Genomic DNA, 23,372 nt, shown 5'->3' with positions numbered 1-23,372 from the left:
TGACAGCAACAGCTCATTCGCCCAGCTGGGGCAGTCTGGTCTTGACCTCTTCCTCCCCCTCCTTTGTCTGGAGAGATCTTCCTGCTCATGGAAATCACCACCACAACCGGAAGCTCCAGGGAGTGTTTGCCTTCTTGGGATGTGATGGATTATGAAGGAATGAAACAGGAAGACTGAACTAGGGTTCATCCTTGGTCACCTGCTCTTCCTCTAGCTCAGAATGGATTACAGAAGAAAAACTAGCCTTTAATGATGAACAGGAAACAGTTTCAGAAAGCCTGCTGGCACTTTCTACCTATTAGCCTCCTTCAGGCAGGCCCATCTACCAGCTCATCAGCTATGTGCTGAGAAGTGAGGACCAGGCAGAAGAAGCCAGCTCAGAAATAACCATGCTCCCTCTAGTGCTACTGGCTCTGAGGAAGGCCTGCTCTGCCCAGGCTGCCTCCTGCTTGCTAGAACAGATACTCTATAGAACGCATGCTCAAAGCTCCCAGAGCCGCTCCCTGCACCTGCTCTCCAACAGATGCTTCACATCCCAATTAAGAGAAAAAGTGATGATTTTTACATCTTGGAGCAAATGGACCACACTGGTGTGTCTGAGGCCATGCTGCTACAGATGACGCTGGGAGATCAGAGCACTGAGGAAATTCCTGACTCACTGAACTATCTGCCAAGACCAGCTGATTAAGCATGGTTCCTTGCCAGGCTCAGTGGCACATGCCTGTAATTCCAGCACTCAGGGAGGCAGAGGCAGGCAGATCTTTGTGAGTTCAAGGCCAGCCTGGTCTACAAATCAAGTCTGGGACAGCCAAGGCTACATAGAGAAACCCTGATGCAAAACAAAACAAAACCCAAAAAGGCTTAAGGTCACTTAGACTTTCCTTCAAGGGAGCACGGGTGAAGGGTCTTAAGGTAGGTGAGCAGGCTCTCCTCTGAGAGAGAGAGAGAGAGAGAGAGAGAGAGAGAGAGAGAGAGAGAGAGAGAGAGAGAGAGAGAGAGAGAGAGAGACAGAGAGAGAGAGAGACAGAGAGAGACAGAGAGACAGAGACAGAGAGAGACAGAGAGACAGAGACATAGACAGACAGAGAACGTGCGCAACAACTGGAAAGGCAGGGATTTGGGGGGAATGTTAGGTTTTCTTCAGCTTCATGATATCCCCTAGAGCTAGCACTGGATGTGACTTGATGCTCAAACTCATGTTGGTGTCACCCAGTGGTCTGAAACAGGCCAGGGGACTCCTTGTTAGGGGAGCAGTATTTTCAATTCAGTGGAATGAACTGAATGTGCTTTTCCTGCAAGAGATGCCAGTGACAGATGTGGGCCTTCTGTTGACGAGTCTCATAGTTATGTCAACGAGGGAGGGAGAAGGTCTAGCTTTCTGCTCCCAGCATTGGGACAAGCCAGGTGAGGACATGGTTGGTGGCCCTAGACCTGAGTTCCTGCCATGTTTCTGTTGTCATAGGCAGGAAGCTCTTAGGCACTTTACCTTATTTTCTCCACTGCTTTGTACACAGTGACACTGAGGTGTCTGCCATTAAGCTTCAAGATGCAGCCTCACCCCCTAACGTTAAAACTGGTATTGCAGAGCATGGCCGCCTGGACTTTGCCACATATATATATTATAATTTTCCTTGAGCACCTCCTCTTTCTTTGTTTACTTAAAAGTCACTTATATACCAAGGAAAGGGTTAGGTGCTGGGCACTGGAAGGAAGAAGATTCTCTAGGTCTCCTGGAACAGGGGTAGGGGTGGGGGCATGAGAGGCTTTGAGAAGACACACAGAGTACAGAACTAAGACATGAGGTGGGACTGAGACAGCCTGTGTCCTACTACATCCTCACACCATATCTTCCCCCTCCCTTGCACACCCTCCCCCACCCCCACAAGACCACACACACCTTGAGGCCAGGAATCTGTGGAAAACAAAAGCTGAGAGTGACAGTATCTGACTAAGGGATTGTGGGCCTTCACACAAAGCCACTTGTTTAAATGCTTATGCCTGTTGGAGGCCCAGGATTATTTAGGTGTGCTCAGGTCATTATGACACATCAAAACCCACGAGAATGCAACTGTTTTCCCAGTGTTACCTAAGGGTTTCACATTGCTCTGGTGAACTGATTTAAGATGCCTGCTGGGTCCCTCAGCAAAATGATTTTAAGGCTGGAGAAAATGTGCTCCAACGTAAAGCTCAGGAAATGGCCATCTCAAGTAATGAGGGCATCATCTGCTCTGCTATCCCTAATCAGTGTTTCAGGCTGGGTCCCATTAACTTAGAATTCTTACCTGCCATTTGGTTGGAGGTGCCAATTAAATAAGCGGTCATTTCGTCCCCATGACAACAGTGAATGATGCAGCAAATTAAACAACGGTGAGAAGGGAAAGAAGCAAGAATGGTATCTATAGCAACAGGAGCAGAACCACAACACTCTTGAGAAGGAGAAGGAAGCTGGGCACTAGGTTGGAAAAGAACAGATGACTACACTTGGAGGCAGTTGCATGAACAGAGACAGCTGCTAGCATGCTTCGCCTCCCAGTGGCTATACTTTTGGAATAAATTACAACTGGAAAGCTAAGAGCTAGGCAAGAAATAATTCAGAGGGTTTCTATAACTAGAAACATGTTCTACTTCCTGTAATCTGTGGAAGAGGGTAAGGCCAACGGGCATTGAAATGGTAAGACACAGAACACATCGCTTTAGATGTCTGTGCCTCAAAGTGCAGGCCAGGAGACTCCCTCTTGGGAGTTTGCTGGAAAGCAGAGCCTTATTTAAGGCTTGTCAGTGAGAACCGACATCTTAACAGGATCCCCGGGTAGCTCTAGTGAGTCTGAGAAGCAATGGCTGATCAAGATGCAAGATGCTGGGTAGAGTAACTACAAAGTACACTGGGGCCAGCTGAAATAAGCAGCACTATGGTAAATTTTTGAAGCCTAGACATTCTTCGGCAGTAGCTGAGGGGTTTGGGGTTGGGCAGCGTGAGCATCCTTCTAGTTCTAGGTACAAAGTGACGTCTACAGAACTATAAAAATGGCACTAAACATACTGAGTGCCAGTCCTCAGTTAGTATTGTGGGTTTCGGAACGTTGTGGCAAATGCACCCCAGCCAAGCCAAGACACTGTCTTGTGGCTATCTGATTTTTCAGCTCAACAAATCTGAGACTCTCAGGACACTGAGGGTACGTGGACAGTTTGTAGCTGGACCTGCCTGCTGCGCACATCCCAGGAGAGGGAGGCCGCTGCTTTCCCACGTTCTCTTCAGCTGTTGTATCTTTCATCATCACACAGCTTTTTCATCTTCTGAGTCCATGGAGACTCCGTTTACAGGCATCAAAGTTCAGTTCCTCAAAGAAACTTTCCCCCCAGGCAGCTCTAGGGCCCCTCTGTTTGCATTGAGCAGGCAATCTGTGGACAGACCTATGGCCCCAGGCAGCAGTCAAGGTGGCCGGGCTAACCCCCTGCACAGCACAGCCTTCATCTTGTCTCTGACAATTAGAGGGCAATCGGAATGGGTAAGAGGAGAGCTGGTGAATGGCCAGCTGGGGGCTCTGAGCCTTTGGGGTTTCAGGTAAGAGGCAGCTTATAGGAACACAGGGCTGGGAGTGATCAGAAACTCCTGCTTCACAAACTCAAGCCCATCCCAATCTTCACTCAAGTTTCTCTGTGTCTCTCCTTTCTCTCCTCTCTCCCTTTCCCCCTCTGTCTCCAGTTAGCTTGGGTTGCCACAACAAAATATTACACACTGTGTAGTTTACAGTCAATGAAAGTTACTTCTACTAGTTACGCAGGCCAGAAGTCTGAGATTAGGGTGTCAGGAGTGATGGGGGGCCTCGTCTGGGCTGCAGATTCCTGGCTTCTCATTGCGTTCACATGGAGGAAGAGGGGCCTGTAGGGTCCCTTGCATAAAGGCACTGATCCACTTCATGAAAGCATCAGTCTTAGGACTAATCACCCCCCCCCAATGTCCCCTGTGGTTAGGGCCTGAACATGATATTTAAAGAAACATATTCAGTCTAAAACACCCCCCAAAACCTTTCTTGACCCAAATCAACTCTCTATAAAATCGCCATCACTGACTTCATTCACCAGTTTCTCTCTCTCATATCTGAAATCTGCAGCCCACACACAGATCCTCAAGACAAGCACTATAAACAGCTGGGGCTAGGTAAGTCTTGACTGTGCTGGGGGCCGTCCAATGCATCACAGGATATGGCTGTAGTACCATCTTCACAGTGGACAGCCAAGCCAGCCTCCAGGCTTCTGGGGCATGCATTATTACCTATGGCTGAGGATGTACATTTGGATAGACACCTTCCCTGGACAGCACTGTCTTGGGAACAGACTGCTCACTGGGTGAGTTATCTGTCTCCACCAAGGGCCAGCTATGTATGTGATCACTGTTCTGTGCCTCAGTTTTCTACTTGTGCAATAAATGACAACAATACCTGGTGCATAGAAGTTTATGTGTAACCAGAAACTAATCCACAACTACCCTCTGGTCAGTGTTGGGTGCATAGCCCTTGACTTCTGTAACTGTGGGGCCAGTCACCTCTTCTTACTAGGCCTAGCTCCTGGGTGAGGACCTACTCACTGTCTGGGCCACACATTCCCTTGGAGTTCTCAAATGCACACACAAGTGATTTGTTCACAGGAGAGAGAGGAGAGGGCAGGCCAATGGGTAGTGGCTCTGCCTTTCAGGAGAGGTCACCATGACAATGCCAGATCAAACCTTGCCGGTCAGGCTAAGTTCTTCGCCCAGATTCAATGCCAGCCCATTGTCCATCAATTCAGACAGACACTTCTAAAGACCACTGTCCTTCCTGATACAAAGCCAGGCTTTAACTCTTTCAAAGTCAGCTTATACATTGTCCTACTAATGTTTCTTCTCCTAAACACTTGCAGCCCTTTACCTCTTTGTTTCCACACACCCTTTCAGCAATGTGATTATTGTCCACATATATGGCTTCTCTAGGGTTCAGCTTAGCATCTAACAAAGGTCCAGTTAAACATATCTGAAGGAATCTGTGCATTAAGCAGATTCTCTGAGCTCATCATTATGTACAACCATGTGTGGCACAGTGATGCTTAGTCAACCACAGAAGTCCTGAAAGACAGTAGTGGAACTGACAGATTCCAGGACCTGGAGACCTCCATAGGCCTCCACAACTCACTCCTCATGTCTGTGGTGACATCTGTGTAGACTCACTGCTCTGCCAACTTTTATGCATGCACACACATGAATGTACAAGATACTTAATAAAGGTTATGTTACTAGCACATATAAGTTTTTTTTTTTTTATCATTATTTTAGGGTATAGCCCTACTCGTTAAAACACAACATAAGCCATAAGATAGTATGTTGTCTTATGCTCTCAGCCCCTCATGAGCCCTACAATTACTGCCTCTCTTGGCAAGTACTCTGTGATATATGGAAAATGACAAAAACACCTAATGACACATCTCTCAGAACTTACTTCTCTATACATGGCTGAATAAACAAGTATACCCTGGTGATAAAAGCACAGACACATCACCCTGCTCGCTCACACCCTCGTCCCTGCTCCTCAGATGAGGGTGTTGACTTTTGTGGGTTTCTTTTGGCATAGAATGTACAGATTTATTTACTCCTCCCAGAGTAGTGTTCTCTTTGGAAGCCCTGGGACCAAGCTTCCCACTGCTGGGTGCGGGTTAGTGTCATACTGGCTATAAAAGCAGCGGCGTCATTGTTTTCTAAGGCTACACACACAGGTGCTTCACTGCTACAAAAATCCAGCCCCCTCCTACCCAAAGGAGTCACATTCATTTTCTCCTTAAGTAGCTCTTTTCGTTAGTGATGGCATCGGTGTGGGCTGAACAAAAAACGAACGTGTGGATTAGAGCAGGCTTTCTCCCTACGGGCATTCAGGCAGTGGCTCGGGGGAAGGGACAGGTGGACCCGCAGCAGTGTTCTCTGAAGAGCTGAAGTGCTGCCGTGAGCTTCAAAGGGTGGTGAGTCATCTTGCGCATGTGTGTCTGGCTGGCTATAAAGGATTACCTGGGGTAGAGAGCTGAGCAAAATCCTGCTGGGGCTGAGCCTGGTTACGTGGGAGAGAGTGACTTAACTGATGAGGTATGCTAGCATGGGCACTGGATTAGAGGTGGGTGTTATGTAAGCTACATATATTATCCTGACTTATGGAGAAACTTCTAACAGTAACTTGAATGTTAGCTGCCTTGAGTGCAAGCCCACGCCATTTGTATTTGGGTCTTCCTCAGGGCCTGGGCTTAAACGCGTTCACAGGTTTTGAGGACTTAGTGGCAGTCACACTTCACATCATTTCAAGTCTGTTACTGAGAAGGTTTTCTCATGCCTACGTACCTTAATAATGCTCTGGCAGGTGGAGAGAGGCAGGCCCACCAGGCTGGTGCCGTTAATGGACATGATCTGGTCCCCGATATTTAGCTTTCCTGACTTCTCCGCGGGGCCCCCATGCATCATGTTGGCAATGATCACGGTTGGTAGAATGGACCCCCAGCCAGACTCCACAATCACAACGCCCAAGATTTCTCCTTTCTGTTTCTCTATGAAAACCTGCAGAAAGAAAAATATGCAGAAATCTCAAATCAGCAGCTATATGGGACAGGTATCAGAGCTGGTCCCCCTGCCTGTGTGTGGGGAAAGAGAGATACTTTATTAGTCAAACAGGGAGGCAAGGTTCAATGGCAATACCTGGGGTACATGACAGTCTGCAGGAAGAATCTCAGGGGTTGGGGGGGTCAGCACTTAACAAAGACAAAGCACCAGACCACACCCCAACAAATCCCATGTCGTAGTTCTAATTCCCAGTACCTTCTCCAGTGCCTCACTGTGGTGACAGCTGAGCTAAGCTGGGCATTTTATGGTGTACTCTAATCCAGTGTGACTGGGGCTCTCATAAGAGATTTGGATGCACACAAGATGACAGAAGGACATGAATAGAAGAGGCCAACCATGAACCAAGGAGAGAGGTGTGAGCAGAGCCGTTCTTCCCAGCTCTGAAGACTCAAGCCATGCAACATCTTGACCTTGCATTTCCAGCCTCCAGAACCTCGAAGTCAATCCTGCCTACTGTTGGAGCCGTCTAGCCCGTGGTGTTTACTATGGCAGTCCTAGCAAACGGATATATCCCTGCCCATCCTGGGCCAATGAGACAGCGGGTATAGCTACTTCCAGGGCCTCTGCCCTGTGGCTCAGAAGGAGGGCTCTGCCCACTAAGACCATACACTCTTCCTCAGTACCTTCCCCAACCCCGTATTTGCTTTGAGTGCAGGCTTCCATTGAGCCTCATTAAGAATCTTCTCGGCTGTGGTCCAAGGTACCTGACCAGTGACGGCAAATGGGTCCAAAGCTCACTTTCTTATTCAGAAGTTCTTTTTATCTGGAGGATAGTGTCTGAACCTTTTGGCTGGATTTTCAAATTGGCACATTATCTCTCCTGTCTCCTCCAGTGTTCACTTCCTGCTCCAGCTGACTTACCTCCTTCCTGATGTCCCAGCATTCTAACCCTCGGGCTTTCCCACTGTTCCTTACCCTTCTATTCTCAGCTGCCCCTGAATGTTGCAATGACCCAGAACTCAGGGCAGCCTAGTTGGCCCTGTCTCCCTCCAGATACCCCTGCAGAGCTCAACCTGAAAGAGCAGAGGACCGAAGCAGCATCTATTGTATGGTCATGTGCTCTGTTTTTGCCAAGTGCAGCTGTCTTCCATCAGTGCTTGTGGTGTCCTGTCACCGATCATTTTCAGTGCCCTTACTTGGATTGAGGACTTCGTAAGGACAGAAATCAGGTCCTGTGCTCATACGTATAGAATTCCCGCAAAAGTCTATCTGACTCACAAGAGTATTTATACTTGATTTTGATAGTTATTAATGATAGGAGTCCTCTGAGGAGGCAAAGCCAGAGATAGGCATGAGAGCCACAAAATGTCCTGTCAATACCACGGTCTTCAGCCTCTTTTTCCACACACAGCAGGGCTGCCAGCCCCGCCCCCGTGTGCCCTCCCCCTGCCTTCACCCAGCTGGCTCAACCTGGGAACAAGTCCCGGGAGGTACCTACATCTTTGCAGTTTTCCGACTTGGAGAAGTGGATCAGGTCATCGTTGTACATGTCTTGGGTGTTGAGCAGGTCACTGTATTCCTTCTGGCTGAGGTCTTCCGGGTTAATCCCGTTGGCCCTGAGGAATTCCTGGTATGCGACACTGAAGGCCTGTCCTATGGACTGTGCGATCAGCTGGGCCTATAGCAGCAGCATAAGGGATGATAGTGGTGAATGGGGGAACTCCTGGCGCACCCACCCCTGGATGATCCCTTGTGGCATTTGAGGGTTCTAAATAGCAAGCCCCTCAGCCGTTCCACACCAGGGGACCAGGGCATACCAGGAACTGTTTGAAAAAAAAATTAATGTGTTTCTTCTTATGATCACCCAGTAGACAGGGTATCCTGCTATGTAAAGGTCAGTCATACACTATGACAAGCCATTCTACATCCTGTGCCATTTTTGGATATCCCACTGGACATTCATATTATATATAATTCCTGTTTCTAATAACTGTATCCTTGACTAGATTCTAGTTTACATTTAAATACAAAGACTCACCGGGCAACCCTCGTTACACTACACATTTAAAAAATATTACTATGCAAGGCGAAGGTCCTTTGAGATTTTATAGGCAAGTTTCATGTCTTTCAAGATCATCCATGTCATTCGTGGGTATGGCATCTGAGTTATCAATGATCATATCCCTGTCAACCCATGTATTCACTATGGTGCATGGAGATTCTGCTTGTGTTTATAGACCTGGATTCTTGCTTTGCCCTCAATTCAAAATGTGAAGTAGATGTTACCGCAGCATTGCACCGAATGCAATTCTAGTCGCACAGCCAAACTTAAATAAGCAGGTGTAAACATCTGGCTACTTCATGATGCTCTTTGGAATGGCTGGCCCCAAGCATTTATACAACGTATCGTGGCTTTATATTAACTTCTTTTTCTTTGTTATATTTATGACTATAAGTTATTTTGTAGGAAAAAGGGAATTGGAGAGATGGCTCAGTGGTTAAGAGGTCTGGGTCTAATGGATGATGCTTCTTCTGTCATAAGGCTGGGAGGAACAAGTGCACTAGTTTAACTATGACAGTACAAACAGTTCTGCACACCTCTGAACTTTTCCTCTGCAGAGACTCTGGTGCCATGAAGACTGGCAATCTGGATCTCCCTCTTCCAAAAAGCATGGCTGCTCTTCCTTCCCAAGCAAACTCAGTACTCCCCTGCCTTGGGGCCTTTACACTAATTATTTTCTATTATCATTTCATTCAGGTCTCTGTTCAAGGGTCATCTCCTTGAAAAAAAAAAATAGACTATGCTAATCACGCAGCTTGAGCTACTGCTGTCCTTTGTGCACTGACCCTGTTTGACACTTCAGTAAAACCACTCTCCCTGTCTCATTCATAAAGTTGGTTTATCTCCTTATTCTCTGCCCCTTCAGCCTGTATAAAGAGTAACCCCTGTGCTTTATTCAGCCTTACACCTGCAGTTCTAGAACAATGCCCGGCACACAGTAGGTGCTCAGTAAATATGTTTAATGTATGATGAACTACACTGACTCAGGTTCTCAGAGGGAGGTTGGGGAAGCCAGCCTTACGTCCTCAGACTCAAAGACATGGCAGATCATCTTATACTGTCTTTTTCCATCCTGGGAAGGGTGCGAGGCTTCCACATTCTCCTGGGAGTTGGAGCGGGGCATCCGCCTGCGGGCCATCAGCACAACAATGTTCCCAATGTCTGCGATGTAGGAAATGGTCCTCAGAGGGTGATCCATCATAGGCTCCTAGAGGCGAAGGGCAGAGCAGGGTGAGTGCTGTGCAGGACCTTAGGACTTAGGAGATGGTGCTCTTTTTCCCTCACTCCAGCTGAATATGGAACTTAGGTTGGATGGGCCAGGAAAAAGCCCTCACTGACAGACTTCTGAATCCCATCTCCAAGGCCTGAGGCTTTATTTTATTTTATTTATTTTGGTTGGTAAAGAGCAAGCGAAATGAGCAGGAGAAAAACAAGTAAGAAATATCAAACATTTTACATTTTACAGAATCTCTTGTGGTGAAGCTGAAAAGAAAATAATCTAAATGCCACTGTGTGCATGTGTGTCTGTGCACATGTATGCATATGTGTGTGTGCGTGTGTACGCGCGCACGTGCATGTGTATGCATGTATGCTGTGCAATTTTAAATAGAATTCCTTACGGCTAATGACATCTCCCCAGAGAAGTGACATGAGTGATGCACAATACACATATTCTAAGTTTTCCTTTGTGCTCTAAGAAATTAGTCACAGTCCTACCTAGCATTAGGCTTTGTGAGCAAAATCTTTTGAGCTTGATTGGAGTCTGGTGTGAGGAATGGATGAAGTCCTGACTAAATGTGTATCACTGACACAAAGGATTGAATGTCTCAGACCCATGGGGATGGCATAGATGCGTAGATGTTGACAAAATGTGTGCAGAAAACACAGACCCCAGATTTGTCCTCCCCAGTGTTTACAGCCGGAGACTGCTCCCCTAAAGTCACCTCCTACTGAGATGTAAGAGAAACACATTGAGTTTTGAGGCTGCTGATAGTTCCATCAGAGCACACGGTCCACCAGATGCCAGCTATTCTGTGTGTCTGTCCTTTCTTCATTCCCTCATCACCCCAGTCAGGTTTCCAGGACCCAGCATGCAAGGTGCAGCACCCCAGAACCTGGGCATAGCAACTTTACAGGCAGAGAGTTTATGTTAGAAGTCCCCTGGCCTTCACCACTGACAAAGGCGGGAACAAGCTGGTACCTGTGTATCTGCATTCAATACTTTGATCCTCTGGGTAGAAATGAAGAGGTCCACCTCAGTCATTGGCTGAGATTCGCCTTCAGGAGCCTAAGAAGAAAGTACACCAAAAAGAAGTTTTACTACATTATCTTAACCCAGAGGCATGGGAAAAGGTTAGCTCATACACTGGGTTACCAAGACACAGTCACCAGAATGGCAACACAGGGTTAAATTGCCAAAGCTGAAGGTACTACAGAGAGGATGGACACATGGGCAAGGGTTAGCTCTATGTTACAGGGGAAAGGCAGGGTTCCCTCTGCGCCTCCCCTACAGCAGCAGCCCACTGCAGCAGATTAACTCTGGATTTGATGGCAGGAGGTCCCTTCTGCAAGGGTGTTGGAGACCGAAGGGTAAGAGCAGCTAGCGCATAGTGAGGAGCTCAGAAGAGTCACTCGGTTTACCCTGCCAGAGCTGATGGAGGACAGTGTCTGTAGCAGGTGCAAATGAAGCCACTGGATGCAGTTCTGGTAAGAGGGCCTTCATGTTCACACATCACCACAGCAACACAGCCGCAGCTGCCTGCTCCTGCAGCCACCCCATTACAGAGGAGCCCCCAGTGTCTCACATCCTCGGAGTAATTGACAAACACCTAGAAGCTCTGAGACCCCCCAAAGTGCAGCCTGGCTCATTTAGGGCTAAACCCTGCGCATGTGTGGTTATTAGCGAGTTTTCTTTTTTGCATCCAGCAATCTGAGAAATCCTCAAATCGAGTGTAACTGCCATTGAGTAGTCCCAGGTCCCTGCCACATCACTGCTCCTGAACGGCTGCAGCTTCCACACTAGAGGATTCATTTAGCGTCTCCAATCTGCTCCCTGTCGTTCCTCTGAGGTGAAATGACCAAATGAGCAACAGAAAATGGCCACTTGAGGCAACTGAGTTTGGAGAAAGGCTGGCTTATGGAGCGATCCAAAACGAAATCGGAACAAAAACTTGCTGGATGCAGAAAACAAAAACACGAAATCATAAAAAGGCAAAACATAAGAGAAAAGGACAGGCGTAACACCAAGGGATGAAGTTGTACTGCACCTTCTTCCTGCTTTTGGCTAATTTCTGGGCCGTCTGCTTAGCATGGAACAAACAGAGACAGGAGAATAGTTAGGAAAGAATTTGCAGACTCAGTCAAAAGGGAACTGACACACTAACACTGCTCAGGGGTTTAAAGCGCTTATAGGAAGGAGATGGGCTCAACACCCCACTTTAAGGGGAAATATTCCTAATATAATGCGAGTGTTGGGACAGGGCATGAAAGAGCTCCTTATGCTTTACTGTAATTTGTCTTTTTAAAGAACTCACTTTGGGTCTGTTTAACCCTTGCCTCATTTGCTACGTCACTGATTGCAGCCTACATATTTACTTCTATCTACTTTCTTTGGGAGTAACTTGCTGAATTTTCCCTCAGCTTCTGATAAACTGCTACAGCTGTCCAGACTTTTTTCTTCTACTAAGGCTTTGGACTCCTTTCTAATCCTTGCTTTAGCCGTATTGTAGTTTTATGCACTGCAATTTCTTTACTGGCACATAACCGCCCTTCAGCTGGGACATCTTTGAACCCTGGATTATTTAGAGCTGTGTTATTAATTCCAAAATACTTAAGAGGTTTTCTAGCTATCCTTTTGGTATTGGTTTTGGAATCAATTTTCCTGTGACCCGAGAACATGGTATGTAAGATTTCAGTCTTTTTGGAAGTCGCCGTGGCTTAGATGTTGTCGGGCACATGACTGACTTTGGCGAACATATCATATGGACTGCACAGTACAGTACGCATTCTCAGTTGTCGGTTAGGATGAATTTTCAGTTCTCACATGGGTTTGTGCATGTGTCCTGATTGTCCCATCATTTTATTGATAATGATATGCTAAGACTGCGAGCTGTTACTGTGGCTTATCTTTGTCCTGCTTTGGTTCTCCCGACCTTTACCATCTCTGTGTGTAGCTGTGTCAGAGAGTTCTTATATAGTTAGGGTTGTGTGCCTTCCTGTTGAGTCAACCCTATAATTTTACCTCTTAAATTTTATAGGATTAATATAGTTTGTACCAATAAAAATGGACATATTTCTCCTTTTACTCATAATTAAAAGAAAGCATAGTTAATAGAAGCTGAGATGGACTTTCTAAATCCAGATCTTGGCTCTGCTACCTACTATTTGTGTGATTTTTAAGCAAGCCACTTAGTCTTTTTATTTTCTATATGGATTAAGATAGTATCTACCTCAAAGGGCTGTTTTAAAAGATAAAATGAACACATGAAAAAAACTTTGAGCAAGGAACTAAGTATTATATCTGTGTCTGCTATATACAATTATTATTTATATGTGTAGGATGCAGTTATTTATGTAAATGTGAGTCAGTGGCCAAACTGTGGATGATGTTATGATGGGTGTGGGGTGGGTAAAGCTGCATCATTGTGATGGATGGGTAAGGCTGGACTATTGTGACAGTGTGGGGTGGGTAAGATTTCACTGCTGTGCTGTGTGTGGGATGGTAAAGCGAGACTGTTGTGAAAGCTATGGCACTAGTGGGTAAAGCTGTGCTGTTGTGATGGGGGTGGGTGATGGGGGTACCATTCCTTGGTACTTACCTGTTGGAAAAACTTTGTTCTCAGCACTGTGTCTCTAGCTCACTAGTGATTACAATGTGTTGCCTGCGTTACCCCATTGTGGAAACTGGATGAGTCAGCCATCCAGACACCGCACAGCTAATTGCTGCTATACCTAGGAAAAAGGGCGACCCCACACCCACACAGCTTCCTCACCATTCTTCCTGTGAGCAGTCTGCTCTGGAAGACTCTGAAGTTAATAAACCACACAAAGGGTTGTAGAAGTCAGTGGCTGTACTTCTGCTTCTGAGAAAACCCTAAGCAGACACAGGTATGTACCACTCTCATGCTCATGAGTGAGAGACCTTCCCTGGATGTTCTGACCTCAAGTCAGGTTTCACCTGCCTGGTAACTTCTCCCCTAGGATCTAAGATGCTTCTTTTCTCTGCCTCTCTTGAGATGGTGTGAAATGGCCCAGGAATTCCTATTCCTGCTGATATCAAAAGCCCAACAAGACTCCCCAACTCTAGGGGAACTGTGTTCCAGCTTTGCCATCAATAAGTCACCCAAATTCCATTTTTTTCTCTGAAACTACAGAAAGATGAGGAAGGCAAACTGACATTCACAACTGGTGTTCTGACATGGCTTCCACAAAGTAGAAAATATTTATGCAGGTAGAGCAATACTGAAATCTCTTGGATTTCTGAGAATTCTGCAGCAGATCATAACATTTAGGTGTAACACTGACAGGATGAGAGAGTCAGAGCCCGAGTGAGAAATTGAAAGAGGCTTCCTAAAACCTCCTAAGGCCGAGGATGGCAGTGCCCTGGGAGGAGCTGGGTTCGCTCCTCTTACTTCAGGCTCAGTGTGCACCAGACGCTCACCTGAAGACAGCCCTTCTAGGTTGTGGGGAGGGCCTTGGCTGGCTTATCTATTCTTTACCCAGCTAGCATCGATTGAGTTACCGTTCTATGCCAGGATCCTTAGAACTGTTGCACATGTCACTGTCAAAACTCACAGCGGCCTTGTGAGGCAGGAGTTATAGTAAGACACTCAGAAGATGACAACAAAGCACAGAAAGGCTAGGTAATTTGCCTAACGTCACACAGCAGTGAGGTAGCGGCAATCTAGCCCTACAGTCTATGCTCCCCTTTGTGCAGCTTAGGCAGGCTTCTCTTCTGGACTTTCTCAGTTCCCCATAAAATAGGGCTAATAAAACCTAACTCCCAGCACTCCCTATCCCCACCCCAATGTCCTGTCTCAGCAGTGAATGAGGCAATATGGGAAAGGCCTGGTAGGAGCCAGCAGCACCCTCTCTACTGACCCAGGTCTCTTCAAGCAAGCTGGGAAGTGACATGACTTAGACAAAGCTACAATGATAGAATGTTTAATTTTACGATGAAACCATAGTTTTTGATATTTGAAAGAAATAAAAAAGGAATGGACAAATAAGAACTCTGGAATAGGCTAGTAAAGACATAAAAGAAAAATGATAACAAATGAACTGAACAAAAACGTGTGCACAGAGAATCCCTCAACAGCACCAGTGATGTCACTGTGTGAGCCTCACAGAGAGAATGGAGATGAGGACACCCTCTCTGTGTGCTCACCCACGGCCTCAGAGGAGCACCCTAACCTCTGGCTGAGGAGTCGAGAGTCCTGGGAAAAGATGACAAGGGAGCTAGCACAGGCTTACTGTACTGTAGACAGGGGACAGTCACAGTGGCCCAGCTGAGTGGAGAGGGCCATTCCACAGCATCAGGACGTGGGGCAAAAACTCTCCTGAGGTCTGTCCCACAAACCTTTCTAAGGTGCTACCAGCAGGCTTTAGCAGGCAATACACCACGATCTTTATAGTCCCTGCTTAAACAATTACGGGAGCTACTGTTTAAATAATATGAAGGGTACTGCTGCACAGTAGGAATTCTGACCATCGCTTAAGATGCTAGTCACATGTTTTATGTCTTGAGGGTTTTTCTAACTTGTCAACTTAAAGTTTTAAAAAAAATCATCCCTCATGATGCTTTGACCTTCTGTTGAATCAGTTATGTTTCCGTCTTTATTTTTGCAAATAACCAACTCTTAGCTTCACCACTCTTTCATACTGTTTTATTTCTGATCTTTGTTATTTTGGGGGTTTTAGTTCTTTTCAAACCCTTGAGGTACTTCAACAGGTTATTTGTAAAGTTTCTATTTTTATGTGGGCAATCATAAGTGTAACCTTACGGTGCATCTCACAGTTGTACTGTGTTATATTTATTTCTATTATAATTTTTTTTATTTGTTGAGGATTTCATATATTTGTACAATGAAAATGTAACCAATATTCTCATTCTCCCAATAACTTCTCTTCCTAGCTGCATGTCTTGTCTGTGTCTTTCTTTCCTTCCTTTCCCTCCCCCCCCCGGTAATGTACTAAGTTCAATTAGTTGTGCCCATGTGCACTGGTGCAGGACCATCCACTGGAGCATGGAGAACCTACCATTAGCCACACTCCCTGTTTGGGTTTGAGTAAAAATGGCCCCCACTGGCTCATGTGTTTGAATATTTGGTAGAACTGTTTGGGAAGGACTAGGAGGTATGTCATTGGGGGAAGGCTCTGAGGTTTCAAAAGACTCACAGCATCCCCAGTGTGTACTCTGCCCCCTGCTTAGGGTTTGAGGCGTGAGCTCTCAGCTGTTTCTGCCCCCATGCCTTCTTGTTACCATCACAGACTCTATCCTCTCTTTTATATAAGTTGCCTTGGTCATGATGTTTCATTACAGCAATAGAAAAAGTAACTAATATACACTCTAACTGCCAATTTGAGAAACGTATTAATCCACCTCTCACTTCCTCAGTGATCCACTGCTCTGTGTATTTGTATAATTTCTAGAGTTTCACTTGTTGGCTTCTGGTTTCATCAATCATTGTCATCAGAAAGGATCTAGCATATGACTCAAACGTTTTAAAATTTGTGACATAGTAATCTGTTCCAGAGAAATCCTAATCTGAGGGAAAAGGTGTGCTGCAGCCATGGGATGGATTATCCTATAAACATCTGGAAGTCATAGGGTTTATAGTATAACTTAACCCTGGTATTAATTGGACTTTAGGAGGTCTGGATAACCTGTTCCTTACCCAAAGTGGAGTGCAGAAATCCCGTAAGTCCATACTATTTCTGTACTGGATCCTCTCTTGTGTCTTAATGCTTATGCATAAAACTTGATGCTTCAACATTAGGTGCATATTAACTTATGTCTTGCTGTTGACTTAATACATTATCACATGGTGACTGCCTTTATCTCTTCGTAAAGTTATTGTCTTAATGTCTATTCCTATAGATAGTGATTGTTGCTCGCTTCAGGTTTTTATTCATCTGAAGTATCATTTACATCTTTCCCCTTTCAGTCTCTGTGTAATTACTTGTAAAGTAGATTACTAGCAGGCAGCATACTAGTGGCTTTTGTATTTTTAAAATCCATTCAGAAAGTCCCTTAAATTTAATCCACTTACATCTGGGTTATTACTGACAGGCAAGGACTTATTGCTGTCATTTTGATGTTGTCACGGGTATGTGATACATGCATATACATATATATGTGGTGTATGAGGGTAGAGGGCAGAGGTTAATACTGGGCATCTTCCTCAGTCACCTTATTTATTGAAGTAGGGTCTCTCAACTGAACCCAGAGTGCACTGATCCAGCTAGTCCAGGCAGCCTGCTTGCCCTGGGAATCTTGTCTCTATTTCCCTGGTGCAAGGGATACAGACATTACATAGGTGCTCAGAATCTAAACTCAGGGCTGAGCCATCTCTTCAGCCCTGATGATTTTCTTTTAGTGTTGGAATATTTTCATTTTCTTCCTGTCTTACCTTTGGGCTGTTGCTGAGGTAACGCTTGGTTCTCTTCCACTTGTCTTTGGCATATTGGTGAGGCTACTCTTGTAAGGGGATTTATGCGTTCACAGGCTTTAGCAATAGTAGTTCTCTCTCTAAGGTTTCCCTTAGGTGGTCTAATGGTCATAAATCAATTTTTGATTATCTTGGAAGGCCTTAATTTTTCTGCATGTCTGGAATAGTCTTGCTTCGTAGAGTAATTCTGATTTGGCATTTTGTTTCAGGGCTTGGAATATACTATTCTGTTCCATCACAGACTTCAGGACTTCAGCTGAGCTGTCTGTCTACTGCTATTTTAATGAGCACAAGATAAAAGTGAAAAGGTGCTTTTCTCTAGCAGGTTGTTATTTTCTTAGACTTTTGACAATTTGACTACAATGTTGGGGTGAAAATCTCTTTTGGTTAGCTGTATTAGAGGTTCCATAGACTCTTCTATCTGGATGATCATATCTTTCCAAAGACTAGAGAAGTCCTCTGATATTATTTCATGGAATAAGTTTCCTGTGTCCTTAAACAATGTTATATTTATTCACTTTAGAGTGTTACAAAGATTTTGTTTGATTCTTGTTTGTATGAGACAGTCTTGCTAGGTAGCTCAGGCTATCCTCAAATTCTCAATCCTCCTGTATTAACCTTCTAAGTATGGAAATTACAGGTCTGCTGGGATGGATTATAGGTATATATAATTTAATTATAGTGATGCTTAGATTATAGAAATATATAATCACCCCTGGCTTTCAAAGATCCTAAGTGTATATTTCTTTTTTTCCTATTCCCTCCCTTGTTTTCTTGCTTTCTTCCTGTGGGATTTCTGGGGCCTGAATTGGATAGCCAAGAAACTGCTTTTCAAATTCAGATGTCATTTCCTGTACTTGATCTAGTCTGTTGGTATTTTCTGGTTAACTGTTCTCTTTCATTCCAAGATTTCTATTTGGTTGTTCTTAAAAATCTCTGATGAATTTCTATTTCTTGTCTGGCACTGTTTTTCTAACTTCACTTGATTCTTTTAAAACATTCTCTTAGACCTCACTGAGCTTCTGTTAGCTACATTTTGAAATTCTTCAGCAGTCATTTAACCCATTTCTATTTCTTTGCAATTTGTTGCTGGACAGTTCAGTTTGTTAGGCAATTGGCTTTATTTCCAGTTGGGCACCGACGTGTAGTCTTCCTGTAGCTTTGCTGGTTATGATTCATGACTGGGCACTGGGTATGCTGTGTCAGAGTCAGAGAGGCACTGTGGCCTATGCCAAGTTGAGGCTACATTAGTAGCTTAGGCAGCACAGTGTTAACAGCCGAGAGTAGGGAATGCTGTATGGCCAATCTTACCCTGGGGGCTGTGGTCCCAGCCCAGCCATGTGTTTTCAGCTACTGATGTCAACTCTGCTCCTAGCAGGAGCCTCTGGTACGAGCAGCTCTAGCTGTGTTAAGGGACACAAAATCTTTGTCCTGTGAACAGACAGTGGCTTTGGAACAGACCCTGCACAGGGAGAGGCTAATGGGAACCACAGCCTCTCTTCTATGGTGCCTGATTATATCCAGTCTGGATGGCACTTCCTGTCAGACAAGGTGTGAGGACACCAGGAAGTAGATAGGTGAGGTAAGAGCAACTATTGTAGCATTCTCCTCTGCTGACTTCTGAGAGACTGCCCTCAGCTCCTCTTAGCCTTGTATGTCCAGGGGCAGGTTAATGGCTGGGGCTTCTTGCCTTTCTTTTCGACTCCAGGAGCCTAGTGATTGAGGAGCATGACCTGGCAGGAACAGGGCCAAGTTCCCCTTAAGGTCTCTTTAGTCTGGCATGCATGAAAGGTGACAGATGGAGTCTCAGCACTATTCAAGGCTACCTCAGCACATTCCGGTGGACAGAGCAGCCGGACAGCCATCATGTCCTGTCAGTGGCAGGTGGGTGTGGCACAGGGTGTCTGAGTGAGAGTCACCTTCAGTTCTGGTGCTGGTATGAGTCTTCATGCAGATCACCATGGTAAATGGTCTCAGAGGATGCCTGCATGATGGCTGGTTCCTAAGGGGTCACCGTCAGTTTGTCACTATGATGAAGTATCCAGCTCCAGTCAGTTGCTCTGGTGGATTTAGTTAAGTTGTCGAGGCAGCTACACACTGGGGCACGGCAGAGGAATGTGGCTAGGGTCTCAGAGATGGAAATATTAGGGGCTATGAACCCATAGAGTAGTTCTAATTCAGACGCCAGCTGCTTTCTGAAGGCAAACCCAGCAAGGCAGGCCTGGCGGTGCCTCGTGCAATCCCAGCACTCAAGAGACCAGAAAACTGCAAAGAGAACTTGGCTACAGAGACAAAACACTGCCTATGGCTCTGGACTACAGCATCGTTAGTGTTTGTAAGATTCTCTTCTGTATTAAAGCTACAGGGAAGATCTCAGGGTACTTCAGTGGTACGCAAGCCCATGAGGACAGTGAAACTTCCTCAGCTATGACTGTCCACCTCACCCTTCTTTCTGCAAAGGACAGGCTTGTCTCCCTCTCCCCTGGCTGTGTTTCTCTTACTATGTTGTCCTGTTTTTTTTTTTTTTTTTAAACTCTAACCACTTAGCTTAAAATACAGCCATACACCCTTTACTTGCATTTCTTGTTTGCGGAAGAAACGTGAGTTCTGGGAACCTCTATCCAGCCATCTTAGAAAGTCCATTCTCTAATCTTTTAACAAAGAAAAGAATTTGGAAAATATCCAGAGATTGAGCATTTCATGAACTTACTTGCTGATGCAGATCTACTAAGTAGCAAGTGCTCAGCTTAACTAGTGTTCTGGAGAACACAGCTGAAGAGAAGATGCTTCATAACACTTCCAGGGAGCAATTTTATAGTCCACCATGCACAGCAGGACCTCCTGGAGCTTGTCAGTACAGCCTCTTCCTATAGCATCATTGTCTAAGCTTCTGTCTCAGGAAGTCTGGGTCAGGAAGTCACTAGAAAAAGCCCTTTAACCCAAGTCTCAGATATATATGAGCGCCTGGTCAAATACAAGTCTTAAATTTTCTCTCCATTCGGCAAATAAACGTGGACATTTACGTTGTTAAAGAAAAAGTAACTGCTGGGTGGTGATGGTGCATGCTGTTAGTCCCAGTACTCAGGAGGCAGAGGCAGAGGCTGGTGGATCTCTGTGAGTTCAAGGCCAGCCTGGACTGATTGAATTCCAGGTCAGCCAGGGCTATGCAGAGAAAACTTGTCTCAAAAAAAAAAAATCTTCAAAATTCCAAGTGTGAACCCAACCCTGGTCCACAGCTGTGATGGATGCCACCCCGCAGAACAGGGATGCTCATAAATTGCAAGCTTTGGCTTCAGGCTGGTGGCTGGGTAAATTGCTACAACACCAGAAAGCACTCTTCCCTCTGGCTACATATACCATAGAGGCACAGGAAAGAGAGGAACAAAATGGGGGTTGTTATGGGGAATGAGAGAGAAGATAATCATAGAGAGTGACATCTCCTGAGCATGGATGGGATCCATGCCCACTGGGCTGCTGGGGTACACACTTCTTCCTCTTGCCATCAAGTCTGAACCAGCTCCCAACTCGGCTGATTTCTGGGTGGGATGGTTTACACAAGCATCTCTGCTTATCATGGAAGAAGCTTCAGGCTGTCTGCAGTGTTATCCCAACAGGCATTTAGATGGATATATTAGGAACATGAAGCAGAAAATATTTATTGACAGCCAGCAGTTCCTTCCAGCACATAGAAGCACATTGTAAAATGATACTTATAAGCTGTAAGTGAAATGTAACCATTTAATTTTACCACTTTCTAATGAATTCCTCACACTACACCAATTTACTTGTAAAAGATAAATACATGATTTTCAAATACCCACTGTGCTCTGGGAAGGCTTAAAACATAATCAGTTGGCCACCTGCTTGCTTTGAAAGTGCCATCTGATCTGAGGTTTAACTGAGCTGTGAGATTTTTGGGTGCTGGTTGCTTGGGAGTTTCAGAGTAAAGGGTCTGATTTTCATGAAGGAACTGGACTTAAAGGTAAAACCACACTGTCAGCCCCAACTATGGAAGCAAGAAAGCAGTTCAGGGTACAGTTGGTGCCAGGAGCTGGTGAAGAGATGTGGCTGCTTTCTGTCCAGGTGATGCTGTGTTTGTCACCCCCACCCACTCTGAGCACATCTGAGCCCTTCTTAAGTGGAAAGACATAGATGCTCATATGTGGGAGTACAAAGCTGTCAGGAGGTGAACAAACAAGGGGCCCCAACAAATACAGCCAAATTTGGGGGACTTGATAGGTAGAGTCGATAAGACACTAACCTCAGGGTAACCCTCAGTTTTCTGTTGCAGGAAGTCTTGAGTAACCATCAAAGTCAGACTGTTGTTTCCTTTGGAAAAATCATCTAAGTGGCCCTGGTCACCGGACTTGGTATTTTGATACAATTCTCACGTGTTGCTTTGTTCTGGATTATTACAGAGGGTGGAACATACTTGGTTCTAGCCCAGGAAAGGCCCCGTCTTAGTGGGACAATCAGTGACGTCCTGACCCATTCTCAGGAATATCTTGCAGAGCTAGTTCCTGTCTGTCAAGGGTCACTGGGCAGGCTGTGACAGGTCACTGCAGTCTGTTTAGCCATGGGAGGCTGATGGTCCTGCTCACCTGAGGGACTTAGTGCTCCATGTGGTGTTTGCAGGACTGTCCCCTTACAGTCTGGACTGAGACTCCATTTAAAAACTAGCTTGCATGAGGGCTGGAGAGATGGCTCAGCAGCTAAGAGTACTGGTTGCTCTTCCAGAGGTTCTGAGTTCAATTCCCAGCAACCACATGGTGGCTCACAACCATCTATAGTGAGATCTGGTGCCCTCTTCTGGTGTGCAGGTGTATATGCAGGATACTGTATACATAATAAATCATTAAAAAAAAAAAACTAGCTTGCTTTTCTTAAGATGCTAATACATTATTTCAAGAGCTGTGCTGGGAGGTGCTAAATTAAGATAAAGATGACCCCGAGGAAACTTTCTGGCATTTGTGAGTCTTTTCAGGGGGGTGGCGGGGGCTGGGGGTCGGCAGGCAAACAAGAGTAATTTAGGCCAACTGCTGTGATTTGGATCTGGACTGCTACTCTCCCAAAGGTCCATGGGTAAAGTTTTGGTCACTGGCCTCTGGTAATTCTCGGACATGGTGGAATCTTTTGAACATGGGGTCTAGTGGAAGGAAGTTAGTTTTTTGGGGGCATGCCCTTGAAGGGACTCCTTCCTTTCTATTTGCTTCCTGGCCACTGTGAAGCAAGCAGCCTCCTCTGCCATGTGCTTCCAGTGTGGTACTGGTCCGGAGCACTACTGCCCAAAAGCAACCCAGCCAAGGGGCTATGAGCTGACACACTCATGGACGTATGAGCCCAAATAAACCCTTCTTCCTTTGTTTATCTTGTACTTGTATGAGCTCACAGCTGTGTCAAGCTGACTGACGCACTAAGCATGGGCAGCTCATTAAGAATCCAGCAACATTCTTCTGAAAACATTACTTGGTTTGAAAACCCACAAAGTGTGAAGGTCAAACTGTTACTTCGCTTTCAAGGTGCTGCCCTGTTGGGAGTCAAGGACAGAACTTCTCTTAAAACAACAACCACCAAACCAAACCAAACCAAACAACAACAACAACAACAACCAAAAAAAACCCTCATCTTCCTGGAAGAGGCTCATTTTAAGATAAGACACTATGGGAGGGACCTCAAGGCACAGGCAACGTTTGTGTGTCACTGATGAAGTGGCTGAGTGGATCCCTGACACATGAAATAACTGTTAATCCAGACTCAACATCAAGAGTGCTATCAGTTCTGTGATCATACCTACCTTTGAGGCAGCTGTCAACTATTCCTTTAATCCTAACATATCAATGGTAACTTAAAAAGTCACATCTTACTATGTGTTCTATGGGTAGTTAAAGGAGAGGGCAGCTCTGAGCTCAGAAGAAGAGCGTTTGCTTTACAAATGAACTTCTCATAAGAGCACCTGACACTCAGAGGCTGCAGTAGTAGGTGCCCTGGAGAGCTACCAGATCAGGAAGCGATGAGAGAGGTGAAAAAATATCACAGAGCATCCTGGGGAAATGCGGAGTGAATAGAAAGCTGC

General features: G+C 45.6%; 1 protein-coding gene across 2 annotated transcripts in view; it reads right to left on the bottom strand.

Moving 5' to 3' along the window:
• The window catches only part of Apba1 (amyloid beta precursor protein binding family A member 1), a 206,192-nt gene that overhangs the window by 2,750 nt on the left and 180,070 nt on the right, over positions 1-23,372 (bottom strand). For both annotated transcript variants that reach the window (XM_051146264.1, XM_051146263.1), the window contains exons 6-10: positions 11,897-11,929; positions 10,831-10,917; positions 9,652-9,837; positions 8,067-8,246; positions 6,353-6,565 (exon numbers count right to left, since the gene is read on the bottom strand). In XM_051146264.1, the coding sequence (XP_051002221.1) occupies positions 6,353-6,565; positions 8,067-8,246; positions 9,652-9,837; positions 10,831-10,917; positions 11,897-11,929 (699 nt within the window). The remainder of the gene's footprint in view (positions 1-6,352; positions 6,566-8,066; positions 8,247-9,651; positions 9,838-10,830; positions 10,918-11,896; positions 11,930-23,372) is intronic.

Source organism: Acomys russatus, chromosome 5, assembly GCF_903995435.1.
Source record: "Acomys russatus chromosome 5, mAcoRus1.1, whole genome shotgun sequence".
NCBI lineage: Eukaryota > Metazoa > Chordata > Mammalia > Rodentia > Muridae > Acomys > Acomys russatus.
This window is presented reverse-complemented; position numbering and strand designations above follow the sequence as displayed.